At 51.5% G+C, this 23,475-nt stretch overlaps 1 protein-coding gene across 1 annotated transcript in view; it reads right to left on the bottom strand.

Annotated features, from left to right (window-relative positions):
* Nucleotides 1–23,207, bottom strand: part of PTK7 (protein tyrosine kinase 7 (inactive)) — a 65,333-nt gene extending 42,126 nt beyond the window's left edge. The window contains exon 1 of the mRNA XM_084890336.1: nt 22,928–23,207. Coding sequence (XP_084746462.1) covers nt 22,928–23,006 — 79 coding nt within the window. The 5' untranslated portion in view covers nt 23,007–23,207. The remainder of the gene's footprint in view (nt 1–22,927) is intronic.
* Between the last annotated feature and the right edge of the window lie 268 nt (nt 23,208–23,475).

Raw genomic sequence — 23,475 nt, 5'->3', positions numbered from 1 at the left:
CCCGGGACCCTTCAGTCCGCAGGCAGACACTCTATCTACTGAGCCAAACCAGTTAGGGCAATTATAATTATTAATTCAACAAACATTTATTTAGAGCCTACTACTGCCAAGTACTCTACAAGACACTGGGGGTGGAGAGAGAAAAACACACAATTACTATCTTTAAGCACCTCAGTATAGTGGGGTAGTTAGATAGATAAATATGTACAGGATTACAATAATAATTAACACTTAACTATTCACCAGGCACTATTCAGAGATTTAACTATAATAGCTAGTTAATGTGTGTAAACACCTAGTTAGGTAGTAGGCACCATGATCCCCAGTATGCCGAGGAGGAAACTGAGGCACAGAGGGGTGAAGCTACCTGCTCACACAGCTGGTAAGTGACAAATGCAGGATTCAGACCTCTTGGCTCCAGAGGAAAACTATGACAATCACTAGGCTTTACCACTTTGTCACTCAGTGTGGTGGTGGTGCACAAGACAAAATCGGGGGGCAGAGTGAGGGTGGGGGAGAGAAAGAATCCTGGAAGAAGGCCCTTCAAAACAAGGGTTTAAGAAGGAATGGGGCTTGCTGGGCGGAGTGGCTGAGTTGGTTGAACAGCGTCCTGTGCACCGAAAGGTTGTGGGTTCAATTTCCGGTCAGGGCACATGCCTGGGTTGCGGGTTTGATTCCCAGTCAAGGCAAGCACAGTGTGGAGACAGCAGATCAATGATCAATGTTTCTCTCTCTCCATCAATCTTCTCCCTCCTCCCCCTCTTAAGTGTATGCTCAGGTGAGGATTTAAAAAAAAAAAAAAAAAAAATAGAAGAAGGAATGGGGCTTCCAAGTAGAACAGGACAGACGCACAAAGATCAAGCATGGTCAGAGAATGCCAGGTTACGCAGGACGCTCAGTTTAAGGGATGATGAGGGGAACACAGCAAGAGGCAAAGGAGGGGGAGACGGAGGACATGAGGTACAAATATAATCTTCTCAAGCTGTCCCCTGACAAAGAAAATTTCCCAGGACGTGGCTGTTAGGGCAGAAGATGGACTGAAGCAGCTTTGTCATGCAGAACATGGCGGCCAATCACAGATGCATTATTATGGGAAACTGACATACCTGTTCGATTAGTTTCCTAGAGCTACTCCAACAAATTACCCAAACTGGGTGGGATTGAAACAACAGAAGTTTATTCTCTCACGGTCTGGAGGCCAGAAGCTGGAAACCCAGGCATCGGCAGGCTTGGTTCCTACGGGGGCTCCGAGGGAGAGCCGGTTCCAAGCCTCTCCCCCTGATCCTGGCGGTTGCCAGCAATCCTGGGGGCTCCTGGGCTTGCAGAGATGGCACTGCAATCTCCGCCTCCACCCTCACAAGGCCACCTTCCCTGTGCGTGTCTGTGTCTCTTCTTGTAATGACACCCCCACCGATCACAGATGCTTAGAGCCCACCTTAGTGACTTAAGGATATATCTGCAAAGCCCCTATTTCCAAATAAGGTCAAACAGACTGGCATCAGGACTTAGGGCTTCAACATAACCTTTTGGGGGACACCATTCAACCCATTACACCTGCTCTCCTGCAACTTGCTTTTTTCTAAATATATTTTATTAATTTTTTTAGAGAGGAAGGAAGAGGGATAGAAAGCTAGAAACATCGATGAGAGAAACACCAACCAGCTGCCTCCTGCACACCCCCTACTGAGGATGTGCCTGCAACTAAAGTACATGCCCTTGACTGGAATCGAACCCGGGACCTTTCAGTCCACAGGCCGATGCTCTATCCACTGAGCCAAACTGGTTTCGGGTGCAACTTGCTTTTTTCACAGCACAGTTAACCGCAGCTATATTCCCAAGTCTGGTCATGTGGTTTTAGCCTATTCATGTGCATTATTTCACTGTATCAGTGACCCATAACTATTTGCCAAACACCCTAATGGACATTTAGTTTTAAATATTTTTACCATTACAAAAAATGCTCCAACAAAACCTCTCTGTACAGGAACTTATGCACATGGGTAATGAAAATGTATCTGTAGCCAAGACCGGTTTGGCTCAGTGGATAGAGCGTCGGCCTGCGGACTGAAAGGTCCCGGGTTCGATTCCGGTCAAGGGCATGTACCTTGGTTGCGGGCACATCCCCAGTGGGGGTGATGCAAGAGGCAGCTGATTGATGATTCTCGCTCATCGATGTTTCTAACTCTCTATCCCTCTCTCTTCCTCTCTGTAAAAAATCAATAAAATATATATTAAAAAAAAGAAAAAGAAAATGTATCTGTAGGATGACTTCCTAGAAACAGAATCCCCCCTGGACCAAATACAATTTCAAGTTTTTGGTAAGGGATGAATTGCTCTTTATAAAGGTTGCACCCATTTATGCTTCCTTACCAACACTAATATTATTAACCTTTGTCAATCTGAAAGACATAAAATAATACTTAGTTTTAATGTGGTTTGAGACATTTAGTTTGCCCTTTAACAAGATAACGCAATCTTTCATAATTTTACTGGTTAGCTGAATTCCTTATTGCCCGTTTTCTATTCACCTTCTCTGCCTATTATCTCCTTATTTTTATTGTTTATCTTGTTAATTTGTAATCAGCAAGTTCAGGAATATAAAGCCTTTTCTGCATTACATGTTGCCATTTCCTCCGGGAATGGACATTAAGTTACTGAAAACAGCCTACTATGTGCCAGGCACTGCTCTTAATTGCTGGAATACAGCGGTGAATGGGGCACTGAAGGCTCCTGTTCTCAACTGTTATTTAACCTCTCACAAGAAAGTGTGATTGCACATGATTTAGGGCAATAGATAGGAAGCAAATTTCCCCCTTGAGTGCAGGATTGCCTTAAAATTAATTTAAATACTGTCCTGTTTTGATCCATTTGAGTCTTCTGGGGGAAATCTACTCCATTTCCCAGCTGTGCTGGAAGCATCTACAAAGGAGCTGTGTGGTGGGGAAGGTGGAACTAGGAACAGGGCCAGGAGCTGCTCCTTGCCCTGCAGCCACACCCCCAAAACCACCCCCAGGTGCCCAGGGTCTTCAGTGGGTAAGCCCCTGGAGTTCAGACAGCAAAGGAGTTTTTAAGAAGCAATAAGTCTTCCCTATTCAGGCAGCGGGGGTACCAGGGGAGCATCACTCCGTCTCCTCCACAAGCCCCTGGGAGGGGTGATGTCTGATTGGGCATGTTTGGCTCTGACCCTTCCCCCCCAGAACTACTTAGGGTGCAGATAGAACATATTTTATACTAGGGAAAGGAAAACACACACACACACACACACGGATGAACTAGGCCAATTTATCCTCAGATTAAAACTTTGTTCCTCACCCTAGGCGGTTTGGCCCAGTGGATAGAGCATCAGTCTGTAGGCTGAAGGGTCCCGGGTTCGATGGCCGTCAAGGGCACATGCCCAGGTGGCGTGCTTGATCCCCAGTAGGGGGGCATGCAGGAGGCAGTTGATCAATGACTCTTTCTCATCACTGATGTTTCTTTATCTCTCTTTCCCTTCCTCTCTGCAATCAATAAAAATATATATTTACCTCAACCGAGCCTTTATTAATAATAAAGGTGACACATTGCTCTCCATCTGTCCAATTCCTGTGTATCTTTTCTTTCCTCCCTGCCTCCATCAGTTTCAAATTCAGAGTGAAGGGTGATTGATATTGACTGGCTCCCTCAACATAATTTCCATTATATTGCATTATGTCTGAGTATTTTATGGTTTTTTGTTGATTTTGTGAAGGGGATAAATGTTTCCATTGTATTTTCTAAAAGGTTAATTGCTGATAGATATTGATCCTTCTGGGTTTGGTGTAGTTTTTTTATTTGGCCAAATGACTCCACTGTCTTATTGATTCTAGTGTTTTCCAGTTGATATTTGGGCTTCAGTTGTCAAAAGAATTATACCATCAGCAAAGGAAAATAACTTTATTTTGACATTTGCATCTTATAGTATTATTTCCGCTACAATTTCCAGAATGTTAAATTGTAGTGACTTGATTGTTTTTTAAGATACGTTTTTATTGATTTTTAGAAAGAGAGGAAAGGTGAGGAAGAGAGAGAAACATCAATGTGAGAAAGAATCATTGATCAGTTGCTTCCCAATGCACCCTGACCAGGGATGGAATCCGAAACTTTTATGTACCCTGACCTGTGTGGAACCAGTGACCTTTCAGTGCACGGAGCATTGCTCCAACCAACTGAGCCATGCTGGCCAGCACATGACTTGATTATTTTAATGAGAACAGTACATTTTCATCTTTAAATATAATATTAACTATGGTTTCAAAATTTTTTAAATCAAGATGTTGCTGCCTGGTCAGTGTGGCTCAGTGGTTGAGTGTCAGCCTATGAACCAGTTGGATTCCCTCCCGATCAGGGAACATGCCCGGGTTGCAGGCTGGATAGGGGGGACAGGAGGGCGGGGAGGGGGGGAACGGGACATGTGCAGGAGACAGCTGATAAAGGATTCTCTTTTATTATTAATGTTTCTATCACTTTCTCCTTCTCCCTTCCTCTTTGAAATTAATTATCTTGCCTAATAATAGACAAGCATGCCAACTGACAGTACTTTTGCAACACCCACCAGCCAATCAGGAGTGAATATGCAAATCAACCAAACAAAGATGGTGAGTTAATTTGCATATGTGGCCGCCTCTGGCTGCTCTTGGCCTCTGAGCAGCATAGTAAGGCGGAAAGGCAGCTCTGGCCAGAGCGAAAGCGAAAGTGGCAGCCAGGGAAAGGAAGGCCCATTCTGGCACAAATCTTGGTACATCAGGCTTCTAATATATATATATGTTGTCTAGCCGGTTAGAGCACTGGCCCAAGAACTGAAGAGTCACGTGTTTGATTCCAGTCAAGGGCACATACCTGAGTTGCAAACTGAAAGAGCACACCTAGAAAGTTGATGAATATTCTACTGAGACCCTTCCCTGAGACCTCTCCTAAAATTTCCACCTCTGAGAAAGAGATAAATACACGGAGGACAAGGGACCCAGTGTGTGCTTTCCCTCCAAGGAAAACCCCACTGCCACTCCCTCCCTCTCTTTTCCCCACAGGCACGTATCCCCTAAGCTCTAAGGGACCCAGTGAGCTTTGTAACCGGGGGAGCAATGGGCAGCAGCAGCTCTTCCCAGGATAACCCCTGGACCTGTCTCCAAGTCCCACTTTTCTCTGACTTCTCAGTGAGCCAGAGAAAAGGGGCGTTGGAGAAAAGGGGGCTTCTCCCTTCCCTCTGGATATCCCTACCCCTCATCTCCTTTTTCTTAAATAAATTCAATTCTTCTTTATTCATGGTCTGAGATGGCTGTTTAGCCTGTCCACACACCACTGCCTTTAACCTTTCAAAATGGAATTCAGAAAAGCAAAACTACATCCAGGACTCAAAACCAAGAACTTCCTGAGCAACCACTGAGCCTCTGGGACCAGGTTAGACTTTATGGGAAAAGGAGACCAGAACTCAACCCACCCTACCAAGCTCATCTTCAAGAGGTGGAGGTGGGGTGGCAATAAAAAGCACACATCTGATAGGATGGAAAATGAAAAGGAGCAGCTGATTCAGAGAGAGCTCCGAGGGAAAACATACATGATCTCAGAGATCTCAGAGATCACGGAATAAGATCCTTGGTGGGCACGTGACGTGGAACTACCCTGGCCTACGTCGGTTGTCCTAGCATAACCACTAACAGTGTCTGGTCCAGATGACAAATCCTCTGGTTCCTTGTGAGGAAAATGCCCCACACTGGAGCCATGCTTACCAGTTTTCCCACAGTGATATTCCGTGTGATTTCCACAGGCCCACTGTACAACAGGGATTCCGAAATTTCTCCCTCCCTGGGAAACCCCTTCCCCAGGAAAATTATGACATAAATATAAAAAATTTAACACAGCCGCCGAAACCGGTTTGGCTCAGTAGATGAGTGTCGTTCTGCGGACTGAAGGGTCCCGGGTTCGATTCCGGTCAAGGGCATGTATCTTGGTTGCGGGCACATCCCCAGTAGGAGGTGTGCAAGAGGCAGCTGATCGATGACTCTCTCTCATCGATGTTTCTAACTCTATCCCTCTCTCTTCCTCTCTGTAAAAAATCAATAAAATATATATATATTTTTTAAAAAGTTTAACACAGATTTGCTATGTTCATATCCTTTGAAAGAACAGCTCCACTTACTTCTGGTAATTTATCCTACAGATATACAAGTGAAAGGGCACAAGGATATTTGTGGTGGCTCTGTTGAAAATAGCAAACCCTCAAGACACCCTGAAGCCTCTCGGCAAAGATTGTGTGGAATAGCCTGGAAAGACAGTGGGGGTGGGATGGGGTAGGCTGAATGCAGACAGCACTTGCTTTAGGCCAACCTTCCTTTTAAATTATGAAGGGACCTTCCTGTCGTCCCTTTCCCCCCGCCCCACCCCCCCAACTCAGCAGGTCCCAGGGGAGGAAGAGACAGGGAGCGAGCAGGGAGCAAAGCACAGGAGGCGGCTAAATAATGAATTGTAAGTGTGTGTTTTCTTTGGCCAGGGCAGTCTGACCAAGCTCTGGGGGCTGCTGGGCAAACATTTTTCATATTTTAGTAGCTGGCCTATGCCCAAGGCAGTCAGAAGTTAAGTAAGCTCTGAATGAGCTGCACCCATCCTCTCCCCAGCCCCGGGAATTCTTAATGAGGTTCTAAGGCAGCAGCTTCCAGCAAAACCGTCTTGTTGCCTTAAATATCACTCACCCTTCACTACTTTTAATGAATGCAAATGATTCAGCAACAAAACACTTAGCCTGGAGTGAAATCCGTCTTTGTGTGGCTGGGTGCACAGCCCAAGCAGCAGGCAGGGCCCTACTGGGCGGGTGGCCCAGCAGAGCCCCAGGTGCCCAGGCTAGCCCAGGCAGACCCCCAGGCGGCAGGAGCAGACTACAGGAAGTGCTGGCACCAGAGAAGACCCCGGCCCCCTCCCAGCCCCGCTACCCCGCACCCCAGCCCCCAGATGCAGACCCTCACAACTCCGCCTCTTTACGACTCTGGCTCCAGGGCAGAGGAAAGTGTGAGAGGGAAAACAAAAGGCGTTTCTTTGATCTAATGGAAGGGGCTGGTCCCAGGCACCTCAAAGGCCTGTCCGGTCACCACACATCCTGCATTCAAGGGCACTTCACCCCAACACGCCCGCCCACCCCTCCTCCTCTTCACCTGATGCCAGGTACCTGAGCGACCAGAACCTGAAAAGCTCCCTTGGACCGGCGCCCTCCCTGGCCAACTTCGTGGAAGCAACAAAAACAGAGACAGTATAAATAACCCAATTTACACCCAGTTTTCAGAGTTCTCTTTGGCAGCAAAAACTGAAAGCAATTTGTCAGGAGCCTAAGAGCAACTTTTAACAAATTTACTTCCAACCTGGGGCTCAGGGGGATTTGTTGCCCGTCAGCCTGATCAACACCTCTCCGGAGGGCTGAGGCCACCACCCGCCAACGGGCAGCTGTTAACTCAGCTGCCACGGGCCTCTCCCCCAAGGCCAGCAGCTGGAAGGAGGTCCTTGCAAGTCCTTTCCAGGCTTTTCTAGTCATGATGCAAGCAAGGAATCAGGAGGCTGTGACTCAAACTGGGCAACTGGCTAACGTGAGGTTAGCCGAGGGCCCATAGGTATCAGTTGGGGTACCTGAGACATAAAAAGGGCTTAAAGTATGTTTGGAAGGAACCCCACTGCCTCTTTTTTTTTTTTTTTTTTTTTTTTTAATCATCACCTGAGGATGTGCTTTTATTGAACTTTAGAGAGGAAGGGAGAGAGAGACATCAATGTGTGCGTGCCCAAATTGGGATGGAACCCGCAACCTAGGTAATGTTCCCTGACCAGGAATTGAACCCACAACCTTTATTAGTATACTAGAGGCCCAGTGCAAGAGATTTGTGCATGGGTAGGGTCCCTAGTGGCTGCCAGCTGCTAGCCGAGGCCTCCCTTCCCTCTGTCTGCCTGCTGCTGCTGCCATCACCACTGCTGTCCCTGAGGTGGGGGGGGGGGGGGGCAGTTAGTCAGCAGGCCCCGCCCCCTGATCAAATTCTTGGTCAAACTCCCAGTCCTAAATTTGCACATTAGGCTTTTATTATATAGGATGAGATGACACTTCAACCAACTGAGCCACTGGTCAGGGCTAACTAACCACTGCCTCCTTCAACCTTCACAGGACAGAGAAGACAGGAAGGTCGGATACCCCACAAGAAAATTTCACACTGAATTTCAGAGGGCCTCCAAAAATAAGTTCTATGTCATGAAAAATGCCCATACCATTATAGTAAAGGCTTTCAGGGAGACAGCACTGGAATTATCTTAACACCTCAATCACGTTCTTTCTGACTGTTCACAGCCCACCAGCTATCTACACCATATTCTTTTCTTTTTTAAAAAATATATTTTATTGACTTTTTACAGAGAAGAAGGGAGAGAGATAGAGAGCTAGAAACATCTATCAGCTGCCTCCTGCACACTCCCCACTGGGGATGTGCCAGCAACCAAGGTACATGCCCTTGACTGGAATCGAACCCGGGCCAACGCTCTATTCACGGAGCCAAATCGGTCAGGGCTACACCATATTCTTCAAAACACTGCCAAAGGAAGGTAAGAGAGGCACTCACTCCACGGAAGGGATGGGCCTCATAGATCCCGAACCCGAGTTCCTGCCTTCCAGGTGGATCAGTTAATCAGCCCCTTTGCTAGCTGGGTACTGAGGGGTAAAATTCTGGGAAGATCACAGAAAGAATCCTGCATGTTGAAACCCCTGTAAGGCAGAGAAGTGCCTAAGCCTAGGAAAGTGTACATCTATTAATAGAAGGTTTGAGATAAATCTATTAAGAAAGAAAAAAAGCTCTGGCCTGTGTGGCTCAGTGGGAGAGCCTCGGCCCTCCCACCAATGGGTCTCGGGTTCAATTCCTGGTCCAAGGGCTCATGTGGGAGGCAACCAGTTGATGTATTTCTCACACATCAACATTTCTCTCTCCTCCTCCTCCTCCCCTACTTCCTCTACCTCTACTCTCTCTAAAAATCCATGGAAAAATACCCTCGGGTGAGGATTAACAAAAAAAAATTTTTTTTTTTTGAAAAGGAAAAAAATAGCTTTGCTCTTGACATTCACTAGTACAAACATCTAACTTCTAAACCCCAACCCCACAACCAATCCATTCTACCATCACATGAACCAGAACACAACCAAATGCAGAACCCCCTGGCCTTTGGGCCTCCTGAGTCCTGGAGAGGAAAAGGTGCCATTCAGCAGCACAAAGCAGAATGGATAACACCAGTTGCCTCCACAAAGCGTGAGTCAATCCCACACACTGTGCCACCTGGGAGTGGAGGAAAGTGCCAGCATCTCTATCTGTCTCCTGCCCGCCCGCCTGCCCCCTTCAGGTCTCCATCCTCTGGCATGCATCCTCTTCGGTGCTTCTCTGCGTCCTTAATTACTCTCTTCTGGTCCTGTCTTAATTTGCCCACCAGACAATCCATTCTTGGAGTGAGTCTCCAGTGTCCCTGAGGAATAGCCCAGCCTTTTAGACGGAGACTCTACCGTCAGAGAGGAATTTTCTTTCCATAATGGACTCTTTACCCTCTTAGGGACATCTACCTCCTTCCTTTTGTGGGTCTCTCTTGTCTTCTAAGGAATTAAAAGTCCCCCTGCCATGCCTCCCGCCCCAAACACACACACACAACCATGATGCCGCCTTAAGCATCATTAGTTATTTATGTACAAGACTAAAAAGAAAACAGTTTCTATTCAAAGTTACTGGTGGATGAGAAACAAAAACAGGCCTGTAAATAAACCACCCTCATCACACTGTGACCATCTTTTATTGAACATTCACTGTATGACAGGCTAAGTCCTTCACGTAAGTGGATTCTCAACGATGTCGCTTATTTTAAGTTGTGCCATTACTTAGGTTGCACTAAAAGTAATTGGTACCTATTACTTAGGTACCAATGAGACTAGAAACAACACTACATAACTGATGTCACAACCTGTTTTCAAAGATGTAAACGGAAGGGAGGACAAGAGCGCCCTACAGAGCAGCAATTTTTAATCTCCTTCGTCTCATGGCACACGTAAACTAATTACTAAAATTCTGTGGCACACCAAAAAAAAAAATATATATATATATATATTACATTACATATATTGCAGATCTGATACATACACAAAGGTGTAATTTTGATTCATTCACACCAAACAGTTATTGTTGCATTGGCTGTTGTAATTTTTTTTTTTTTTTTTTTACAATCTAAGAGAAAAGGGGTCAGTGCCCACAGACTAGTCTGGTATTGCATGTTTTAAAAATCCTTGCAACCGAAACCGGTTTGGCTCAGTGAATAAAGCGTCAGCCTGCAGACTGAGGAGGTCTCAGGTTCGATTCTGATCAAGGGCATGTACCTTGGTTTCGGGCACATCCCCAGTGGGGTGTGTGGAAGAGGCGGCTGATCGATGTTTCTATCTCTCCCTTCCTCTCTGTAAAAAAAAAATCAATAAAATATATATTTTTAAATAAATAAAAAATAAAAATCCTTACGGTACACCGGTCAAATATCAGTTATAGAGTAAATGAAATATATAGTACTAGTTCTCTTAATTCTCACACGACCTCTCATGGGATTGGTGTGATTATGCCCATTTTACAAACGAGAGAACTGAGGCTTGGAGAAGTGAAGGGAACTACGGGAGCAAACTGTGAAGCCAGAGCTAGCTTCCTAAGCAGATTTCTGAATTGGCCTGGGGTGGGGAGGGGGGTGGCCAGGCCTCAGGCCGCCTGGGTGAAGCCGCCCCTTCAGAGGCTCCCAACACTAGCTTGGCTGATTGCTAAAATCATGGCCTTTTTGCCATGGCACCCTACAAAGATCCTACTTCCAGAAACAACAACAACAACAAAGGAAAACAGGTTTCCCAGCCTCTTCCTCACATACTGCTGGAAGTGGGGGAACCTCTCGCCAACTTGTTCCATGTAAGGCACATTTAATGAGCCTTTCAGGCCCTGGGAGTGGGAGAAGGAAGGGTTCGCTGGAAATCTGACACTCAGGCAGCCAAGCAGAGGGACAAGGCCCTTTGCATCAGCCCTGGGGGATAAACACCACCCAAACCCTTTGTCTGACAGGAGATACTTCCTGGGGGGCAGGAGGCAGCTATACTTTTTTATGACAAAGCCCACCTAACAACAACCCTCCTCCGGAGACCTGGCTGGGGTCCTCGTACAGCCCACCTAACCATAAACCGTGTGTCCTCTCCCAAACCTGCTGGGGTCCGTCTTCCCACAAATACCTGTGACCGCCATAAATGCCCTCCCACAGCCCCCGTTTACTGCCTGGCCTGCCTGCTGCTAAATGACGGCATTTGTTTCAAATTTGCAAATACCGAAGGCGGTGGAAACCTAAGTCCACTCCTAAAACGAAATGTTCTGCATTCCTCCAGGCCCGAGGCTCGGCGCTTCAAAAGCAGCGAGAGGCCCGGCTGTTTACTCACTGGTGGGGCCATTGCGAGAGGCATTTCCCTGTCCCCTGAGGAGGCGGCTTTGATCCCTGCCGGTGGGAAGGGGACAGACGGGTGCCACCCAAGCCCAGGCCAGGCTGGCCCCAGGTTCCCTGTCCCCTGTCTGGGTCCCCGGCAGCAGCTTCAGGGGGCCTGGGAAAGTGAATCTCACGGGGAGGCTCAAGTAGAGACTCGCCTAAAATTGCTCAGACCATCTCCTAAAGCCTTTGAAACAAAGGTAAAGAGACAGCATCCTAGCCTCCTACACAGAAATAAAGGGACAGTAAGCCCTGGCCGGGTAGCTCAGGGGGTTAGAGCTGTCCTGATACACCAAGGTTGTGGGTTTGATCCCCAGTCAGGGCACATACAAGAAATGACCAAGGAATGCATAAATAAGTGGAACAACAAAGTGATCTCTCATCTCTCTCTCAAAGTGATCTCTCTCCCCCCCTCCCTCTTTCTGTCTCCAAAAATCAATAAATAGCCCTAACCGGTTTGGCTCAGTGGATAGAGCGTTGGCCTGTGGACTGAAGGGCATGTACCTCGGTTGCGGGCACATCCCCAGTGGGGGATGTGCAGAAGACAGATGATTGATGTTTCTCTCTCATCGATGTTTCTAACTCTCTATCCCTCTCCCTCTCCTTCTCCCTTCCTCTCTGTAAAAACTCACTAAAATACATTTTTAAAAATCAATAAATAACATTTAAAATAAATAAAGGGACACACACACACACACACACACACTGGACCAAGCAACTCAGGGTTCTGTATCAAGGCAGGGGGCATGTGCTTACTAAATAAAAGTTTTCTGTGTTAATGAGTTTTCAGGAATTGGGGAGGGGGGAATGGAAGACAGATCCTCCAGCAGGCCCCCCGGGTTGTTCCAGGACCCAGCATCTGCCCCCCCTACACACACACACTTCACTCAAAGCTCCTCTGGCCAGGACTCCTGGGTTGGAGGAAACCAAATCACAGGTGACGATAACGCTAACATGTTGGACATATTTTACATCGGCCAGTTTAACCATTAGTTTAAGCTGCTAAAGTAACAGGCCAGATAGAACGGTTTGCTCTTTGTAGTGGGAGCTCCAAGACCAGCAGCCAGCATTCCCCTGTATTTCCCCCCTAAGGCTGCAAGACAACCGTGTTCTTTGTGATTTGTCTCGTTTTTCAGGAAACGAATGTGGGATCTCAAATGCCATCCTAGCACATCACCTTTCTAAGGGCCTGCTGGCATGGCAGGGTGCTTCTCACTCGTCTCCCAGCCGGGAAACAGCTCGGCTTTGTGCTTTTCAATAGATGAGCGACACAGAATCAGAACGCCCAAGTGTCACTTTGCACCCTTCCCTGATAGAAGGTAGGTTCTATCTGAGACCTTCAGGGGCAGACAAACCAACTCAACAGGGATGCCAAGAGCAGTCACAGCTCGGCTAAAGGGAGACAAAAAAAAAGCCCCCATCTCCTGGAGCATCGGAGGGCATTATCCAACCTCTCTGGAACCTCTTGAGAATTAAAAGACTTCCCCTCCAGCCCAGCTGGGGTGGCTCGGCGGTGACCGTCGAAATAGGAACCAGGAGATCACGGTTCAATTCCCAGTGAGGGCACATGCCCGGGTTGTGGGCTCGATCCCCACTGTGGGGTGTGCAGGGACAGCTGATTAATGATTCTCTCATCACTGATGTTTCTCTCTCTCTTCCTCTCCCTTCCTCTCTGAAATCAATAAAAATAAACAAAAACAAACAAACAAACAAATAAATAAGACTTTGCCTCTAAAGTCAGAAATGAAAGGGAAACCTACATCCATTATATCCCTACTATGTGCCGGGGTCTTTACCACTAAACTCCATACAACGCAGTTAGAGATGGCAAACAAGAAGCCACAGCAGGGGCGACTCTTTACCACCTACATGGCCTGCACCAGGCATCGCCCAGTGTGCAGCTCCCAGCAGGCACGCTGGTCTGGAATGTGGCAGCACACCTGCAAGCTGGGGCCTGCCACTGCCCGTGACCTTCTAGAAGCACCAGGCGGAGAGTCTAAGAGCCCGTGGGTTCACGAGAAAAGCTCAGATCGTGGGGATTTGGGCACGGTCTCCTGGACTTCTAGATTACATACAGTCTGACTGTAACTCCAAAAATGTATACAAACTTCAGAATGGGCCACTGAAAACCCTATCCTGGCTGTTCTGTAACAAAAGCAAGGGAGAAAAATTGTCTGTGGCCCTAAAGATCTCTCCGAATAAGTCACTGACACACTCCTTAGGCAGAAAGAAGGAAGGTTACTCCCCCCTCTGGCTCTAGACGGACGGCTCCTAAACCTACTCAGAGAGTGAGTTATCGCATCTGCAGAATCCACTCCCCAGAGATGACCCGGTTCCAAGGCATGTGTGGTTCCACATTTCATAGCTTCTAGTGAGGACACACATCACAAGGACAGATGAGCACAGGGAATCAGCTCTATTATCAGCTCCACAGTCCTGAGCAGATCGCGCTCTGTGCCTTGGTTCCTGTACCTGTCAAATGCCTCCAACCCCCTCCCCCTCCAAAGCAAAACAAAACAAAACAAAAAACCCTGCATCCTCCTCCTGCTCTCTGAGCCGCTTTCATAGGATCAAATGTCAGTGTGAGTGAAAGCATTTCGTAAACTGCAAAGCCGGGAACGTTGGTTATTTCAGAGGAGGCTCTCCCCAAGCACACCCGGTCCCTGCTTCCCAACCGTAAGCCCCCCTCCAGAGGTCTCTGTATGTGCAAAAGGCACTACCCCTCACATACCCGAGGACTAACCGGGTAAGTATGTCTGCCTTCTCTTCCTCAGACAGGAACTCTCTCTCATAAAAACTCCCTCCCAAATCCCCCTCCCCCCCGACACACACACAAAATTTACTCAAGCCTTTCCATTCCCCTTCGCACCCAGGGAATTATACCCACAACAGCAGTTGATCAAGTCCAAACGAATCTGTGCCCACGCACTAGAGATTCCAGAGTAAAACGTGGCCCTCAGATTAAAGGCAAGGAGGAGAGCCTGCAATGTGGCAGAAACACAGCTGGGGAGTGTCCGTGGCAATCCTGGGCCCGGTCAGTCTCGAAGGTCCCCACGTGAAGGGTCCTCCAAGGTCTTCTGCTCTCAAGTTGGAAGGCCCAAGCGGTAGATGGGGCTTGCCCAATGCCATTCCAACAGTCTGGACAAATGTGGGGGGTAGGGTCCATGTCTCCCACCTCCCAGCCTGCTCGGAGTTCCTTCAGTGCCTCCTCAGGCTAAGAGGGATGTGCACCCCTGGGGTACACAGAACAAGAGCCCCCCCCAGACCGAGGTCCCTTCTCTGTGACTAGAGTCATTTCCCCTACGGGACTTCCTCTAAAGCAGACCCGCCCACACGCTTTCTGTGGGGCCACGGGAAGTCCAGGTGTGCCCAGGCAGAGAGGGAAGCCGGAAGCTCCTCATTAACTGTGAAGTAAACGCTGTGCAGTCCTGCCCCTCCAACCTGAGCACTCAGCCAGCCTTCTCTATCAATTACCGCAGAGGCTAAAAGCCTCCATCTGCAAGGCAGCAAAATCCTCCGGCGGGGAGAGGAGCCCAGACACAGGCTTAGACCTCGGCAGCCACAGGGACAAGCTGCGGAGTGGGCCCCAACCTCCCAGACTTCTCCTGCAGTACGAGGCAGAGGCCCCACCCCAGGAGGCAGAAGAGCAGTGAAAAGCATTCACCTGAGACATTATTAGAAGTCACCAAAACCACCTTGGTCCTTGGGAGGCCAAGAGCTGCCAGTTATAACGGGACAGTCCCGTGTGACGGTGCAGGTTGTGCACGGCTCACGCTGCCCGGCCAATGGCCACACCGCCTGTGCTCTCCTAGCCAGGCCCCGTGTCCTGGTGCAGGGCTGCGTTCGCTTGCAGGATGGTGCCTCGTCCTCCTTTGCACAAAGGCACTGTATGAGCTGGCTGCTGAGACACCACGGCAGTCCCAAAAGCAGCCAAGCACCCTCCTCTCTGCCCCACCACCCCAAGCAGCAGACAAAAGAGAGCCAGTGTGTGCTTGCGCCCACTCTGACCACCTTAACCAGCCCTGGGAAGACCACACAACACCTCAGGAGCCTCCCAAGGCGCTGACAGAAGTTCCCACAAGTTACACAGAGTGACTGACGGGGAAACCCCCACAGCCGCCCCCGTGAGGACAGAAGCCTCTCCCTCGGGTAATATAAAAGTCTGCCCGGGCTGCGAGAAGCCAGCCGAGTCCGACCCACTCCCTGGACGAACGTTAGCATGCCTGCCGGGGAAGATGGTGGCCCCGCGCCAGCACTGACCACCCTGAGGAGGAGCGGCCGTTGGGAGGGACGGAGGGAGAATTCCCACCAGGAAATGCACAGTGGCTGTGCCCACAGTTCTGGGCTGCTGTGAGCATACTGAGACCCATTGAGAAAATCTGTGCTTTATAGAAGGAGGAAACCATTCCTAGAGCTGCCGGTCAAGAGCGACTTTGTGGAGCCCCTGCAAACCATGCTGGAGACGGAGGACTGGGAAGAGCTGACACCGTGCGTAAAGGAATACGAAGGGTCAGGACATCTCCCGGAAGAGACATCGGGGCTGGCCAGAGGGTGGCTTCGCCGGGCAACCATCTCCACAGCCAGGAGCACCGGCCTGCAAGGCAGGGACCGGCATCATTTGCATTTTGCAGAAGAGGGGAGACTAAGGCTGGGAAAGGTTAATGAAGCAGCTGAAGGTGGTGTGGCTTAGGCAGCAACTGAGCCAGGACCAGAAGAGACAAAAGCAAGTGTCACAGGACCATAGATGTCACCACTCTTCCTTTATCACGCCTGGATGTTGGCGAAATTATAAAAAGGACCACCCAAGTTTTCAGACTCCTGGTTCAATGCCCATATGCAGCCTATAGCTACTAGCTAGCAACGTCAATCCTCTCTCCTCTCTGAAGCCCTTCCCACTACACCTGCATCGTTGACTTGCCATCCTACACATTCCGGAATGTTCTGTTTTATTTAGCACGATTCCGAATGGTGTCATTCTTTATACTTCATCTGATTCACATCTCTCCACCTTGTCTCCCCCCTGCCTCCTACCCCACCCGAGACAGCATCACCCACAGAAGAGCTTCCAACACTTTTAAGGGACCTGCTCCTCAGCCCCTTGGTATTAATGCCACCCTCTTCCTCATCGCCACGCCTCCTCTTTAGACTGACACCTTCTCCTCAGGGCCACCCAGGGCTTCTCAAACTTGAGTGAAGGTGAGAATCTCCTGGGAAGCTCCTGTAAAATGCAGTTTCCTTTTGAGATGTGAACTATGTACCTGGATTGGCTATTCAAAAAATACAATATAACCTAAAGAAACTGAAATATATATTCTACGCCTGCCCCAAACAATTCTGACGGGCAAGTCTGCAGTAAAGCCCAGGCAGCCCAAATGCTAACCAGTACCCATGGTTACCTGCCCTCCACTCTATTCACAGATGGCCTCTGGACCCCATTTTTTGAGAAACAACAAGTCTACACTGTACTTCCCAACCTGGGACTCAAAATCCACACCCCAGGACTCAGGACCCAGCTACATACACACCTACACCGGCAGATGCATAGCCTACTCGTCATGATGGTCGAAGCTTTTGGCAGGAACTTGGGGTCTGCGGGGCCCCGGCAGACTGCACTCCGCTCAGCTGTGCTTCGCTCGGTGTTAATGCACCAGGGACACCAGAGCGGGAGAACCCAAACCAAGCAGCAGGAGGGAAACGGCTTCATGTGCCTACCCTTCCAACAAAGCTTCCTCCCTGCCCCACGGCTGCTGGCAGGAAAACGGCCCAAATCCAGAGAAGAAAAGAGGATGGAAAAAGTGACATACTACAGAGGGCTTCCTCAAACCACCGATTAGCTGTAGCAGCTCCCGTGCCAGCTCCACCAAAGCGCCAGGGGGCTCGGCACGGCCAAGTGTGCACTCAGCAGTGAACTCAGAGAACCCCAAGACAGGACTCTCACCCAGCCACCGTGGCAGAGCTTCCACACCCTCAGAAAAGGGACCAGGCAGTGGGGGGCCAGAGCAGGAAGTGAAGCGAGAGGCAGGCTGGCAGCTGGAGGGCAAGGCTAGAGCCCTCACCAGCAGCCAAGGAGCGATGCCTGGAGCCTGTGACCCCACCATGTGGCCCTGCCCCTGGAGGGAGGGGGCGGGGGCTGAGTAGCAGAGAGGCATACTCCTGAGGTTAGGGAGGCCAGGGGACCCAGGTCCTAATGGCCCCTTCTTCAATCAGGAAAACATCAAAGACTCAATCCCTGGCCCCAAACTGCTGCTGGCTCAAAAAATTAAGTCTGAACTGGCCAATCTCCATCCCAGATGAATCTCACAGAAGCTGCTCTGGCTTAAACACAAACTCACACAAACCCCTTCAGCACTCCAAAACATGAAATGCTCCAACACGACTCCCAGGCCCAGGGAAGACGTCACCTCCCTTTAGGAACCAACAGTATTCCTGAAAAGTCGTCCACCGACCAAATTACTGCCTAACGAATTCAATTTCTCCACTGGCTTTCGTTATAAAACGAGACACACGCTCCTCTGAGAAAAACCGAGACTCCAAGAGGAACAGAACATCACACTTACGTAGTGACCCTTTTACAGTCATCCAGTTCTTTAAAAAAAAAGTTTAAATCCTCACGGATAACTTTTTGTGTGTGTGTGGGGGGGGGGGGGGGCGCGGGGAGTACATCGATGTGGGAGAGAAACAATGATGGGCCACCACCCACACTCACACACCCTGACCAGGGATCAAACCCAAAACCCAGATGGTTACCCAGTGGTTAGAGCACCAGCCCTTGCACCAAAGAGTTGCAGGTTGGAGTCCCGGTCAAGGGCACATACCTCGGTTGCAGGTTCCCCAGCAATCAGTCGATGTGTCTCACATCCATGTTTCTCTCTCTCTCTCTCTCTCTCTCCCCCCCTCCTACCTCTCTTCCAATCTTTCTAGAAATCAATGGGGGAAATATCATCAGGTGAGGATTAAAAAAAAAAAGAGGCCGAAACCTAGGTATGTGCCCTGAGTGGGAACAAAACCCACCACCCTTTGGTGTAAGGGATGCCGCTCCAACCAATGGAGCCACCCGGCCAGGGCTAATGTCACATGTGCAATGGACAAGTATCCCAAAAGAATGTGATTCAAATCCAACCCAGAGGGAGGTCGTTTTTAAATACACACATCACACTGAAGAGTGTGCGCACGAACTGGATCCGTCTCCAAACACTGTGCAGGACCCAGGGCCCCTCATCTGCCCTGTGGCAACAGGAGTTTCTGTGTAAGGAGCGATGCCTGGAGCAGGACTTCTGGAACTCTGGGGAGCGGTCCGGTGAGGAGACTGTTAAAATGTCGTTTGGGATTCTGATTCACGCTCCCAGGAAATGCTGATGGACCTTGTTCTGAGTGGCGCAGTTGTGGATGATCCAGGCCCCTACCCAGTTCATGGTTTTTAAGCTGCGGCTTTTCCAGGCAGGTCAGCTTCACATGTAGGGGTGGTTGCCCACACCCAGGGACTCTTGGAGAAGCCAGCAGCCACATCAAAACTCAGAAAGCGCCACACAGAACAGGCAGCCCAGGCACAGAGGAGAAAGGGCTGGTCCCCTCACTGTGTCACGGCAGAGCAGACACAGGGCACCACAGGCGGCCCAACCCAGAGAAGCTGAAAGGGCACAGACCCCAACACCTAGAGGCAAAGGGGCTGTTTGGTTAGGCTGCCATCTACCCAAAAGGTTCTTTGACCTTTTTAATAAACCTAGATATGGACCCATGATAAACTACCGTACTGAGTTCTAAAGGGAGAGCCTTTCAGTAAATTAAAACCCAACGCCCAAATGGGACAAAAATATGGAAGGTGACCTAGGAGTTCAGAAGTTCATCTGGCATCCACCTTCTGGCAGGAGAGAGAGGACAGTTTGGGGGATGAAGTGGAGGTGGAGCTGGGCCAAAGAGAGATGGGGAGCCCTAGCTGGTTTGGCTCAGTGGCTAGAGTGTCAGCCTGTGGACTAAAGGGTCCAGGGTTCTATTCCAGTCAGGGGCACATGCCGTGTTGTGGGCTCGATTCCCGGTGGGTGGCATGCAGGAGGATCAGTGATTCTCTCTCATCAGTGATATGTATCTCTCTCCCTTCCTCTCTGAAATCAAAAGAAATATTTATTTATTTATTTTTATTTATTTTAGAGAGAGAGAGGTGGGGAGGCAGTCCATGACTGGGGACTGGCCAGAGAGGAATGAAGGTCTGAGAAGCCATGTGTGTTTTCGGCGTCAGGAATGAGACCAGTTGGGGTGGAATGGAGGGCTCCAGCTGGTGGGAAACGTTTATTGTTGGGGTGACTGTAGGGCTGGAAAGGTATGTTGGAAGCACACCACGGGAGAGGAAGAACAAGAAAGGAGCCCTTTATAGACTCATTACATTTAATCCTCAGCACAACTCCAGGAAGTAAGCACCTTTACAGAGGAGGCCAACTGTGAGGTCGAGAAATCTGCCCAGGGACACAGGGCCTGCCGGGGTTGGAGGTGCTGTTTTGCCAAACATTTCGTCTCCACGGCCTGAGCTCTGCCACCACTCAACCCTGTTCTGCCACCACTCAACCCTGCTCTGCCACCACTCAACCCTGCTCCGGGCCTCTGGCGAGTGAGGTGCAGGGATTACCAGGGCCCTCCCACTGTACTTCCCAACATCTGAGAAAGCCCATCACTGATAACAGCAGCTCCTAAGCCTGAATTACAGGCTGCAGAGCCTGGAGGAATCTGCAGAACAGCCTCTCTCAGGACGTGACAATCTCATTTCCCCACAGAAACGAGAGCCCAGAGGAAAGAATGGAGGGGGTGGAGGGTGGGGGTGAAGGTGGGAACGGGGATGTGGAATGACCACCACTGACCAAGCAGTTGGGGCTCAGAATCCCAGGTTGCAAATGTTCAGCCCTCTCCCCTTCCTCCTCCTCCTCCTCCTCCACCATATTAATCACAACAGGGATCTCAAAGTTTGGAAAATTACTAGGCCATTTACAGCATAATTATCCAAACTTCAAAATGGCCTAATCCACAAACCTTATCCCAACCTAGTCCCTTACTCCAACCTTATTAACAGCGGGGTCTCCCTACAACTCCAGCCAATTACACAAACGAGGAGATGGGAAAATCTACCGTAATCTGTTTAAAAATCATTGCCCCCTCAAGTCATGCTGGCCGGGGGCGGATTGGGTCCCCCAGTTCCACTGGAAGACAGCAGGCGCTTGACTGGAACTGTTTCCAGCACATGGACAGGTTCCACACCAGGGCACATTTGGTGGAACTGATTTAAGGCTCTCATTAAAATGTTCCTCTGTGGAGCACATCCCCCGCCCCCAGCGGAGATTCCAGACCTCCAGTCCCAAGCCCTCCGCCTGCCCTAACTTCCCACGAAACACCAGTCACCCGGCTAACATCCGTTACCATCCCAGTCCTCTTCTCACGGAAGGGATGGGAAGGAATTTAGCATTTGTTGTTGCACAAGAGCCCCGTCTCCACCAGAATCTCCCCTTGACTCCAGACCTAGAAAAAGGCAGCCGTAGCAGGCAAACCCACACGCCCAAACCCCAAGCAGCTGGCTGACCTAGGAAGCTGCTCACCCATATGGCTGGGCCCCCCATCCTGGCTGCGCAAAAAAAAAAAACTTCCATACTTCCTCTGGGAGCAGATGTGGGCTCTGCCAGGAGCAATAACCACCACGCACATCACAGGGAGCACAGGGCAGCTCCAGAAACACCTCCTACAAATCCCCGGAGCCCGCTCACCCCGGGTCCTGAGCTACAATGACCTCTCCTTTTACAACCAGGGCTGGGGGAGAGGTGGGTTCCATCAGCACCAAAACCCCTCCGCAGCTGGGGGGGCCAGGGAGATGTCCGAAGACAATTCTCCACCCCCACCCCCGCCTCAGGCCGCTCTTCAAAGGAAGACAGTGATGAGCTGGGACCAGGTCCCCGAGCAGAGTTCCCCAGAGAGGGCTGCTGCCACAGTCATCCTCAAAGGTTTTTTTTGGTTTTTTTTAAGGGAGAAAGATGGGGGCATATTTCCAGTCATAGTTTAGTGCTTTCCTGTAAAACGCTTCAATACCTCAGTGTAACTCTCAGGTGTGACCCAGACAGGGAATAAAGGCGGGAAGGGGGTGAAGGGGTAAGGGATTGAAGGGGTGAGGGGTGAAGGGGTAAGGGGGTGAGGGATTAGGAGTGAGGGGGTAAGGGGGTGAGGGGGTGAAGGGATAAGGGGGTGAGGGGATAAGTGAGAAGGGGTGAGGGGGTAAGGGGGTGAGGGGGTAAGGGATTAAAGGGTTGAGGGGGTAAGGGGTGAGGAGGTGAGGGATTAGGGGTGAGGGGGTGAGGGGGTGAGGGGGTGAGGTGAGGGATTAGGGGTGAGGGAGTAAGGGGGTGAGGGGGTGAGGGATAAGGGTTGAGGGGGTAAGGGGGTGAGGGGGTGAGGGATAAGGGGGTGAGGGGGTGAGGAGGTGAGGGATTAGGGGTGAGGGGGTAAGGGGGTGAGGGGGTGAGGGATAAGGGGTGAGGGGTGAGAGGGTAAGGGGTGAGGGGGTGAGGGGGTGAGGGAGTAAAGGGGTGAAGGGTGGGATCCGGGTCCAGGAGAGAGGGCCACGCCCTCACCGAAACGCAGAGGCTGGAAGAAAAGACAGAAGGAACTCCTGTCGCCGGCCGGCCGGCCTGTGGAAAGCGAGATCCGCTCTCCCGGGCGAGGCGGCGCGGGATGGGAATCCAGGAAGGAGCCGCACCAACCCCGTCCGCACCTTTGCAGGCCGGCCATGCCCGATTTTGGCAGCGGCCTTCCCACATTAGTCACCGCGACAGCCCGGGACTCCGCTCCGCACTCAGCCCCGGCCGGGAGCGGGCTCGGGCCCAGGAGCCGGAGGAGATGGGGCGGCCCCGGACTCTCCCCTCCGCCGCCCCCGCCAGCGGGGCCGTCGGGGTCCCGGCCCGGCCCGGCGCCGGCGGAGGGGAGCGGAGCGGCGGCCCGGCCGCGGTAACAAAGCTCCAGCGCCCGCCGCGGGTCGCCCCGCATCTGGCCCCGGGCCGGCCCCCCTCACCTGGGCGAGCCCGCCAGGGGCACCCGTCCGCCGCCGCCGGACCCCTCCCTGACCCCCGCTAAGTGGGGGCAGGCGTTTTTCTCCCGAAAATGAACTCCCCACCGGGGCCCGGGCGCCGGCACCTCCCGCAGCTCCCGAGCAGAACTCCCCGCTGGGGCCGGGGAACTCTGGAGGCTGGAGACGCGACCTCGTGGACGTGGGTGGCGGAGGGTCCCCACCGGCCGAGCCCGCTCGGGGCTTGGCCGTCTCCCAGCCGCCGGCACCCCGCGCCCCAGCCGGCCTCTCCGGGGTGTCTTCCCGCTCCAGCCGCCCCGGCCCACTCCCCGGGCGCCCCCTGGTCCGGGCCGGGCTCCCGCGCTCCGAGCCCGCTCCCCGGTCGCCGGGACTCACCTCCCAGCAGCGGCAGCAGCAGGACGCTGAGCAGCGGCAGCCGGCGGCGGCTGCTCGGGGTTCCCCGCGCGGCTCCCATCACGGGGGCTCGGGGAAGGCACGGGCGGGCGGGCGGGCGGACGCGCGGACTGCGCCCCGCGGCGGGCCCCGGAGGCCGAGCGCACCTCAGCGCGGGCGCCGAGGCAGCAGCCGGAGCGGAGGCGTCCCCACCGGAGCCGCGCGCGCCCGGTCCTCCGAGTCCTCGCGCGTCTCCGCCGCCTCCGCCGCCGCCGCCAAGCCCCGCCCCACGACGCCCCCTCCCCGCCGCCGCCGCCGCCAAGCCCCGCCCCTCGACGCCCCCTCCCCGTCGTGGCGGGGAGGAGCTCGCCGTTGGGGGAGGGGTCTGGAGCTGGAGCCCGGGCAGAGGGAGGCCCGGAGAGCGCCCTGGACCTGCGCGAGGTAGGGTGAGATAGGCTCTGCCTACCGCCTACCGTGCAAGGATGGGGGGGAGGGGAGGGGGGAGGAAACCACAGTAACCTTTGATTCCGTGACCCCTGGGGAGGATGGTC

The sequence above is a fragment of the Pipistrellus hanaki genome (assembly GCF_964339955.1).
Source record: "Pipistrellus hanaki genome assembly, chromosome: 7".
NCBI classification, from domain to species: Eukaryota; Metazoa; Chordata; class Mammalia; order Chiroptera; family Vespertilionidae; genus Pipistrellus; species Pipistrellus hanaki.
This window is presented reverse-complemented; position numbering and strand designations above follow the sequence as displayed.